This window comes from Sinocyclocheilus rhinocerous, unplaced genomic scaffold, assembly GCF_001515625.1.
Source record: "Sinocyclocheilus rhinocerous isolate Xijiao unplaced genomic scaffold, SAMN03320098_v1.1 scaffold1055, whole genome shotgun sequence".
Classification (NCBI taxonomy): Eukaryota; Metazoa; Chordata; class Actinopteri; order Cypriniformes; family Cyprinidae; genus Sinocyclocheilus; species Sinocyclocheilus rhinocerous.
The window spans coordinates 58,148-69,430 of NW_015658727.1; the positions used below are offsets into that span (position 1 = coordinate 58,148).

The 11,283-nt window shown below is 38.0% G+C and overlaps 1 protein-coding gene across 1 annotated transcript in view; it reads left to right on the forward strand.

The window, feature by feature from the left end:
• Window positions 1-11,283, forward strand: part of LOC107722824 (guanine nucleotide exchange factor VAV2-like) — an 82,695-nt gene that overhangs the window by 10,112 nt on the left and 61,300 nt on the right. The window contains exon 3 of the mRNA XM_016531310.1: window positions 8,265-8,333. Coding sequence (XP_016386796.1) covers window positions 8,265-8,333 — 69 coding nt within the window. The remainder of the gene's footprint in view (window positions 1-8,264; window positions 8,334-11,283) is intronic.

An 11,283-nucleotide genomic window follows, 5' to 3' on the forward strand; every position in this document is an offset into this window, starting at 1 on the left:
GAGCCACTGACATCCTGAAGTAAACTTTGAATCGCCCGTGATAATCCTGCTGCTCCTTAATAAGGAGGGGGAACTCTCCTTCCTCTCTATCTCAGGATTGGATGGACCCAATATTTCCTTTCTTTTTCTTTTTTTAAGAAGCGAGAGGACAACAAAATCATCCTCACTGCTTGAAGACTCCATTTAGTGCTGTTTTGCGAATTTTTTCGCAACAGATTAATTAATGCGCATCGGACTCAGTGTGCAAGGTTTCTGTGCGTGACGAATTTTTTGAATTTCGAATACGAAAAAACGCATACGAAAATTTCGGACTCGGTGTGCAGAGACCTTTACTCTTAGCATGGTTTGGTTGCATTGTTTTATTAATGAAAGACCCTAGGGAGAGATGCCTCTGTAGCATCTTTATGCCATTTGACCTCTCAGCTAGATTGTTTAATGGTTATTCTGAATGCCTGTTAATTAATTAGCTATCAAAAGACAGAGTGCCGCTTCACAGAGTGAAACTGTGACATTACACAAAAAAATCTTGTTGCTATTTCTGTTTTTTCAGCTGTGACCACATGCTCTTCCTCTGGGTTTTCCTGCCTGCATGAGTTCCAGCCGGTGAACAGAACACAAATACGTTACTCTGTATATATTGTTCAAATATAGCTTGTTTACCTTTACACATGTAGAGTGTTTTAAGTCACGCACACCATAAGATGTAAACCACTGCTTTTACATATGAAGGTCCTGCTTCAATAATAAGGTCTTTTACTGAGTAGCAGGAACAAGGAAGGACAAAGTGTAAGTCATTAATCATGTTTTCGCTCTGTAGTGCAGCACCTGTTGACATGATCTCTGGTTTCCCCTTTCATCTGAACCATTGCTCTCTCAGATTCTGCTCAGATTGTATTTATCACTAGATGGTTTGTTACATGCTGATAGTGGTTATGTTTCTCACAGTCTATGAGATCAGATCACCCTCTTTTTACTGTATTTTTAGGCAGAATGCTGTTTCTACATAAAACATAAATGTTCAGATTGCCATCCTTCATTAATACTGTAGTGTGTGCTGCTTTGTTCAGTACCAAGAACACAGTAACTCTTATCCAAAACCTGCTGTCTGTTGGCTACCTAGCTTTCGCTATCTAAAATCAAACTTCATATGTGACTTATTTGGAACAGTCTACATAGGCTGGAACTCTGTGCATCATGCAAATAGCACACAAGAGACTTGACTCAGTTGACAAGAGAAAGGATAATATATACAGTGTGTGTGTGTGTGTGCGTTTTTGTGACATGAGGACACAAATTTGTATAATGACATGGGTATGACATAGGTATTACAAGGAGAAGGTGACTTATGAGGACATTACCCCATGTCCCCATTTTTCAAAATGCTTATAAATCATACAGAGTGAGTTTTTTTTGAGAAAGTAAGAATGCACAAAGTTTCCTGTAAGGGGTAGGTTTAGGTGTAGGGTTGGTGTAGGGCAATAGCACATACAGTTTGTACTAGGGCTGGGCGATATGTCAAAAATATCTTATCGATAATCGCCTTTAAAAATACCGCGATATCTGATAATATCGTCTAAGCCCCACCTCCACCACGCCCCGCCCCCGCTGAGACAACATTGCTGACACGCACCATAAACACACACCATGTTCAGTTTGGTCTTAATTATTGCCACAAAGTTTGGTTTTACTTTTCTTAGTTTGTGCTTAAACTAACAGAAAACAAGCTTTGCTGTTATTTTGGTGTTGCTAATAATTTCCACTCTGTTCTTATCAAATTTGTTTCTGAAGTGAATTTAGTTTTTGTGAGGAGAACTGTTGAGGAAAAATAATAGAACCCAATTTTAAGTTCATCATGGTGAAGTTGGACATTCTGGCGGTGATTGTAAGAATGATAAATGCATGTTGATGTCATATAATAATGTCTTGAATAAAATATGCCTATTTTCCGATGTTCCTCTTTCTTTTTGGCATTATCGCCTGTGTAGACACATTTTATGATGGTAAGTTTAATTTCCTTAATTATAACAATTACAGCGTTGCTTTTAAACTTGTAGTCAAGCTATAACGTATTTGATATTTATCATGCATGACTAAAATCATGCAGGGATTAAAAATGAATTCTGAGCAAAAACGTTAAGTTTTTTTTTTTTTCCCTTTCTGGTGGCCTACTAGTTCGGAGGTCTCTTTCGGTCCGTTTTTAACTAAATAAAAATAACTGCTTTATTTATTTAGAAGCAGGGTAATTTAAATGTAATTTTTGTATTGTCATTTTTATATTTTTTATTTTATTAATCAAAATACAACTCCCACAATACAAGTACAATTCAGTGTTGGGCTGCCGAAACTCCGAACGCGTGCATGTTGAGGGGCAAGCTGAGATATAGGCCTATAATGTCTTATCTGTTTGCGCAAATGAATTAAGACAACACCCACAATATAATATTCAGTGTTGGGCTGCCGAAACTCCGAACGCATGCATGTTGAGGGGCGAGCTGAGAAGCCTACTAATGTCTTCATCCGTTTGCAACAAAACTTTATAGTTTTGTGTAAGTGTAAGAACGCGAAAAAAGAGAGCTCAGTCCAGTGTTCGCGTATATAAGATGCAGGTTTTTGTGCGTGCGCTTTGTGTGTGTGAGTGCACAGCGCGCAAGTGCAGAAGTGAGTTCTATTTCGTCTTCTTGCAGTTGAATCTTTTGAAATCACAATAAATGCTCATACAGAAATCGAGACGCAGAATCGAAATGTAATTTTATAACAAGCAATTTGATTCCTGGCCTTACGCATCTGGGCCCGTATTCACAAAACATCTTAAGGCTAAAAGTAGCTCATAACTCAATATACGGTCTGTACAGTAGAAAAACCATTACGCCTATGGAGAGTCCCCACAAGGATAGCAAACCAGACATGTGTGTGTGTGTGTGTGTGTGTAAATAAAAAATAAAATAAAATAAAAGACACAGGGGCAGGGTCTTTCTTTCTCACACACACACACACACTTTTATTTCCTCACACTTTATTCATAGATTACATGTGCTTATCTCACACATGTGCAGGATGTCAGCCAGTCACATGTGAACAACGGCTTTTCATGCATAATGCCATACTGTACTTTTTAAATATGCACTAGCTACATCGACTGTCATGCTCAATTCACCTTGACCTATTTACACATGCAAGATGATTGCTGTGTATTAAAAATGCACACACACATGCATGAAAGATGGTGGTGTCATGTCTTATACAGATACAAGCATAACAAAGGAATGACAGAAAGCATAATGTACAGTACATGAATGGTTTTACTCCTGGTGCTTGATAGAAGATAGAAATTGCAGAGCAGATTGAAGCTGCCTGTAAGCATCAGATAATCCTCCGCATCCACTCAGCTCTCTGCTTTATTGATTCCTGTGGTGATGGACACTGCTGTTCTATGCAATGTGAAAGTGCTGTATCTCACTCAGTCTTTATCAAGTCCTGAGAGAAAACCAGAGTCTGCTGGTGGAGTGATCAGATGGATGCTGTCCTGTGATCATCCTTCCAGTGATATTCCAGTATGAGCTGGACAGGATCAGTTGCTCTGGGCTGCTTTGGATACCAAGGGATTACTGAACTCATGCTTTTATAGAAGATCAATATAATCGTACCTTTGGCTTGCAGTTTTACTTGGATGATGCAAAATCACAGTCATTACTATTGAGAGAAAATAAATAGGAGATATCAGGAGAGATTTTTAAGGCAAGACAAGTTTATTTATATAGCACATTTCGTACACAATGGTAATTCAAAGTGCTTTACATAAAAGAAAGTAAAATAATCACAAAAATAAAACAAGGAATTTAAAAACTTTTTAGTCTTTAAATTAGAATTAGATTTTACAGAATTTAAAATGTAGCATTTTATTTTTTATTAAATTAAATTAATTTGCATTATTTTCAAAATGCATATTTCTAAAATCAAATTAAATTTAGTGCAAATTATCTTAACAACACATGGTAATATGAAAATTAATGATACATTTAAACAAAAAAAAAAGCTTCCTAAATGACTGTAATGCTTCTTTAAGGATGTGTAAATGTGATGTATAGTTGTATAGTTCTTTCAGCATGAATGAGGAGCTTATCTGTTTTTGTAATCATGCTGCAGTATGTTTTCTAATCTTGTAAAACCTAATAGAAAATGAATCAGTTTCACATTTTTTCCCCTGCACATCTTTCGTTCACTTCATGGAACAAACTGCTTAAATGCTTCAGATGTTTCAATATTCTTCAACCTCTTCTGAGTCGTCGCTTTCGGAATAGAGAGCAAATATCTGTTTCTGAGAGATAAAAACCCAGGGATACTGTTTGCTTGGACATAAATGAAATTGGAAAGAGACTGATGTGTCTGCCAGATCCAATTAAAGCGAGTACTGGCCTGATGTGTTTCAGGCTGTAATCACTGAGGGATGGGAGCAGCTTTCATATTACTCTGATTTCTAATGATCAGGTTTGCCACAGCTTTTGAGTTTGAGTTTGTGTGTGTGTGTGTGTGTGTGTGTATGTGAGTGTGAGTGTTTATGTCTGTGCATTAGTGTGTGGGTTTGTTTGATTGTCAATGTACGGCATGTCCATGTTTATGCTGCTAACGATGCCTGAGGGTTTATTAAGGAGTGAATGATTTTAACTAAAACAAAGACTCATAATTGATCCTATGTGAATGTTTGATGTCAACTAATTAGGCACACCACAGTAGAGTATTGTGATGAGAGCTCTATTTAGCACAACACTTGGACACCCATTAATGCATTTGTTTCTTGTGATCATTGATAAATAGATAGTTAGATGGATGGATGGATGAATGTGGAAAATAGTAATAATAAAGAATATGTGTATGTGTCCAAATTGGTGTAGGTGATGTAGTTGGTTAAACCGTATACAGCATTTAACAGTTAGAAACTGACTCTGGAACTAGAAAGGTATGTTATAGATAAATGTGAAATGATCTATAAGTAAAATTTTCCCCAGCTAGATCCCTACAAAATGTTCCTTGATTTAGATGTAATTTGCATACAGTTTAGATGAGCAAACAGTGGTATTTATTCAATCTGTAATTATGTTTCAAAATGTTCATAAATGCTGGAAAAAACCATAGAGATACAGTAATTAGCGAATCTGTAAACTGTTGGTTTACTGTTGCTTTGACACGAGATACAGGAAAAACTGTTTAATTCACATGATTAATTAGCGTGACATTTAAACGTGTCTGTAGCAGATGAGAAGGAAGTGCTTTTGAACCGAGATGTTTAATTAGTGATTCATTTGATGAAGCCTTGTAAGCAAGCTATTTAATTTGCTATCAGCAATTATTACATCATGCGATGCAACATATTTGTGTTATGAGTTCAGGATGGTGATAATCGTTCTCGCTCATCAAAATGCATTTGAGTTGAACATTAATGCTTTCACCTCAAAGATGTAATGCATCCATTTGGAGGTTGTTTTCCTGCTGACAATGACTGTAATGCATTGTAATAAGGAAATAAAGGATGTGGCCACCATCTACAATTGAGCTTGTCATGGTGACGTTTTGAAATCTTTTTACCTTTGATTGCATGTCATTAGGTGGTCCTCTAAGTGCATGCTTGAACACAACCCACACAGTAATGCATACTGCTCTATTCATGTCTGTTTTTATATTTCACATGTATGTGCGTTTATTTGACTTGTATATATATATTCAGCCCGGGGTCGTGCCACATGTGGTTGCCGCAAGCCCGCCCGCCGCCGCTCACTCAAGCTGTTTTTTGAACCTTAAACCGCATAAACACATTTCATTACACCAAATACACAAAATAATGTTCTTTTTAGCAACATCATATGACCCCTTTAAAGCTAATAGTGATGTGCTCTGTTAGCTGTCAGAGAGCACCTCTCTCTCTCCCTCTCTCTCTCTCTCTCTCTCACTCTCTCTCTCTGTCCATCAGAAGGCATAGCATCCTTGAGTGTCGTGTTGTTGGGAGGTGTGAGGTGAAGAGTTGGTCACATTGTCAGGGTGTATGTGTGTTTGTTAGTCTGCTATTGTGTGGGTGGGGATGTCCAATGTCAGCATTGCTTAAGAAAGGGGGTTCTTTGTGCGCCTGATCTAAAAAAAAAAAAAAAACAAGTGACAGTTTGCTTAGATCATGTGTTAAAGCCGTCTAGTAATATGACTCAAGGTCAGAGCCTTTCCTTCCCTAAAGCTCTGTATGTCTCTCTCTCTTTTTCTCCCTCCATCACTGCTGTTTGACAGCTCCGTAGGGACAGGAATACAGCATAGTTATGATTGAAGAGCTGGCCTTCTGTCAACATGAGGTTGAACCTGATTTTTACATTTTCTGAAGAAAATGTCAACAGTTTATGCCTGTGCATAACTCATTGTCACAATGCAGGGGTATTGTGGGTAATTGTCAGGGCATTGCTGTTTTTAGGTAGATTATTATGTAGATATTTTGTTCAGCTGCCCTTGATATTTAATAAACACTGCCATCTTTAAACAGTCAACGAGGAGACCTGAGTGAATGGAAGTCAATGGAAAAGACTATTAAAACTGCTTTTGTGTGGAAACAGTTCATTATACTTAATCATCAATACATTTACTACCTTGGTGCTAATCTGCAACATTCACTTCGTAGAAAAATTGAAAAAAATGAGAAAAGTTAATCTAAATAAAACCAACTTAATTTTATAGTTCCTAATATTGAATGAAATTACTGAACAAATGATTTTCTGCTATAAACTATGATTCATTATTCAACATTTAGTTCCTTTCCTGGTGATTGACAGGATATTCCGTTCCCTGTGAGTATTAATGATAGCGATTTATCAGTGATACTTTCTGCAGGTGTCACTATGACCATGGCAACACATCAGACATGCAGACAGGTTACATTGGTATGCCAGTTTGTGGCGGCAAGTAACTTTACACGTGAGTCTTAGAACCGCTCATTCAAATGATTCATTCTCAAACAAAACAGCTGACCATCTTGATGAGTGAGTTAAATTAATTTGTTCAAAAACACTGATTCAGTCAGTAACAAAAAAAGTGAAAGTCATTGAAATTACTGAATAATTCAAGATGCAGTGGTTCTTTTGTTGGTTTATTTATATTTATTTACCTTAATGGAGCAAAAAGTATTTGGCAATGTTGAGTCTAAAACTGAGACTGCGCAAACATTTGCGTAAAGTAGCGTCACCCTTTTGAATACAGCATTAATGAGCATATATAAAATTATATCCATGCGTTTTGGTTGCTATGGTATTTGGTAGGGTGGTTGCTAAAGTGTTGCTGGGCGATTGCTAGGGATGGTTGCTAGGTGGTTGTTAGACTATTCTGAATGGTTGCTTAGAGGATGCTTGGGTGTTCTGGTTTATTTGAATCTCTAATAATTAACCAGAGTAGAAAAAAGCATCTTTAAGGAAGTGAAGCCACATAAAAGCCTGTGCTGTGCCATTTACGACCTGACAAATGTGGCATATTAAATGCATATATAGGTCATTTCATTTCACACAAGAGCAGCAAAAGCATCCAAGTTAAGAATTGGCTCTTTCCAATCATGATGTGAAGAGCTCCATAAAGCCATTATGTTTTGTGTTGGGTAGAAAGACTGCATTATTCAAAGGTGTGAATCACGTCTATTAAATTGTTGTGACTTTGAGGCATACCCTTTACACGCTAAAGTGAAAAGTGACCAGGCCTTCCTCAAAATCACTTTATTTTCCATGCCTCATGTTTTTTGCATGCTGCACAGCACGTTTTGCCCCACATAATGTGTGCGATTAAGTGATTTGATGAGATCTCTGGAGGGAAGAGCCATGCCATTAATCGAATAATTGATCGGTCCTCCATTTGCAGCTTTCTAATTGGCCGGTGAATGTTCGTGAGCCCTGGATTTAAAACCCCAGTGGGTCGGGGTTCTCTGAGGAGTCTAGAGTCTGACCCGCAGTTATTAAGAAAAGGGCTGAAGTGTTTGCGTTTAGGTGTCCCTGTCAAACTGCAAGAGCCTGTGTCATTCAGTCCTGCCACGGCCTTTTCACTGTGCCTGCTGTATTCTGTCGGAAATCAGATAAATGCCTTTGAAACATCTGTCATATTGTTACAAACGTCAATCATGGAGGAGCTGGACGGCTCATGAATAAACCCACCTGTTGAATTATGGATGTTATAGCAGTCAATCGTGCTATATTCTTTCCTTCTCTGTGTGCGGCGGCTAATGCCCTCTTTCTCATCTCTTTTCTCTCTCTCCCCAGGCCCTTTCCATCAGAGGACACAGCGCTGAATGAAGATGATGTGTACCGGAGCTTGGAGGAGTTGGCAGAGTAAGTGTTTTAAATCATAGAAACAGAGTATATTGGCAATTAATTAGTGGTTAAACGGATCGTAGTTGATCTGTGATCCGTACGGACCAAGCCCCACGGTTCGGCACGCATGTGATCCGCGGATTAATTGCAAAATTTAACCATAATAGAGTATAAGTTTATCAAACATAGTCAGATAGAAAAATAAACTGCAGAGAGGGGCATTTTGCTAAATATATGTAGACATATTATTATGTAATTGTAACTTTATTATTTTAAAAACTTCATTAAGTGTAATTTTAACAAATCAGTCAATTTTAACCTTCAATATTATAGTAATGTAGTACCAACTGACTCTCATGAAGATTTTTTTTTCCTTGACAAAATTTGGCGTGTACTGTACCTGATATTTATCCAAAATAATCTATATTGAATCGAATCGAATCGAATCGCAAGCTTGTGAATGAGAATCAAATCGAATCATGAAATTTGTGTCAAAACCCAGCCCTATAGGTAACTAAGACGTGGTATAAGTTCAGAGTTCTATAGAATGCTGCATTAATTAGTTGCATTTGAATGCAATTGGAATGGAATGGAATTTTATTTATTAATCACATCTACACACCACCCTCCCTGTCTCCAGCCTGTCCATTCACCCTGGTACAAATAGCCAGGCGGTAAATGTTCTTCTGGTTTCCATGGCAATGCCATGCCATGCTCGGAGCATGGCAAGAATGCAGTGTGGGCGTTAAGAGGAGTGAGGGAAAATGAGGGAGGGGGTTGTGACCGTGGTGACAGCCCCGATTCCTCGCTGATTAATTGTGAATAATTAGGCAGCTGGGCGGATAGGTGTCATTCATCAGCAGAGGACGGCATGACACAGGCGTGTTAGTGCAGACTGCATACATTAAACCTCTCACAATGCCTGTTAGAAACGTCTGTGAAGCCATAAATGGAGATGAGCTTATGTCAGACCTCAAACAGTCTCAATTTAATAGCAGCCCAAAGAAACATAGCTTGTGTACGTGTTGTTCTGAGCCAATATAAAGTGAGGGTAGACAATGTTTAATTCAGAGCAAATAAAAACAAGGCCATGAGGGACCGAAGTGCAGTCTGTCCTGGTGGTCCATACCTTATTGTCACAACCTTGTTTTGTTGGAGGATTTTTATAGAGCATTACAAAGAGACATGACAGTTGAGTGGGGACAGGATCAGGCTGGACTTGAACCTAGCAGGGCTCCAGACTGCGACCAAATGGCACTGGCGCGACCACTCGTAAGCGCTGCCATTTCTGTTGCATATCAGATCAAACGGTGCTGACATAGAAAACCAGAAAACCAGTAACGCTAACTTTAACCATGGTGTTGTGTCAGAAATAGTCGAATGTTATTACATTCATTTCATCATTTATTTCAGGGTTTGCGTACAACCTTTGAGAGAGAAATTCAAGCAGTTTTCAGTTACTTTCAAGCATTTTACACAAATGTTTCCAGTACTTTAAAGCTCCAAAATGATCCAATTTGAATGTTATTTTTAATGGGATGACCAAAATATACTGTGGTGAACAAACACTTGTGTAAAAAAAATCCACCAAATCACCATTATAACCTGTAGATGGCAGCAGAGGAGCACTTATTGGCTTATTAGTCATTCATTTATAGTTTTACCTTTATATTTTGAAATTATAAAATAACAATTATAAAATCACTATTATAAAATATCAAATCATCAAGAAATCAGATTTTGTCAGAGTTTTGCGCTTTTTTTTTGTATGTAAGTAAGAAAAGTTACAAAGTGCTTTGTGCTCATAAATGTGCAAAGTAGGGGTGCTCCGATCAGGATTTTTGAGGCCGATCACCGATCGCCGATCACAGAAAGTAGTATCTGCCGATACCGATCTTTTTAAAGCCTTCTTTTTATCATTTATAACTATTTATAGTGATACTCCAATCAGGATTTTTAGACATTTATTCAGGGCCTGAATTTCATTTTTGAAAATGGGGGAATTCCCCTCTTATTTATGATACTTTTGGGAAACGCAGCCCTGTTTGAATGCACTGTCAGCAGTGAGTGAATGCTGTCTGTGATTGATTGGTTCTGTCTTGCAACATTTGCGTGTGTTCAGATGAGCAGGAAAATAGTTCTATCCTACACAATTACTCGCTAACAAAGGTTATTTGTCCAATTCAATGCATATTGTACGCATTATTATTATTATTATTATTTTTGTTAAATAAACAAAACCACTGGTAAGTAAAATGCACCTTAGTATCGATATTTTTGGTTTGAGTATCGATACTTCGGATCGATACGCCCATCCCTACTACTGATCCATGGCTGTTTACCACAAACACAACATTTATCCATTTTTTGATTTTAAATCCAAACATTGTCACTGAAAATGCTTTTTCAGCATTGCAATTCTTTTTTTTACACAGTACAGTAATACAATATTTCACAGACATGTTTAAACACAATAAATATAAGCAACACATTATTCAATGCTTTTTACTTTTGCATTGACTTCTAGATTTATATATTAAGTTGTAACGTTAGAGCTGATCTGCGCCTCACTGCACACGTCTGCGGTGTGCAGTGAGCTCCATGGCTCCACGGGCACCGGAGCTGATCGCGGCCACTCTAATCAGTGCTTGTGTTTATACCAGCCAGCCACGGCATGTTTCTGAAGCGGCTCTCCACGCTGCTTGGCTAAAAATAGTCTTTTGTGAGCTGTCAGCATGAAGGACGGAACAAAACCTCGTCGGAGCCGTAAGGGGTAACGGTAACATAATACACTGATCGTGGGCTTCTTTTAAATGAACATTTATTTATAAAACAAAATAACTTCTTTGGCCATATTAGCCTACTCAATAGCATTAACACAGGCTTTACTCCTTTCAAACTTTATCTGGAATGTCACCGTTTCTGTCACTGCAACTTCCCGATCAGGCGAACGAACACACACACACAC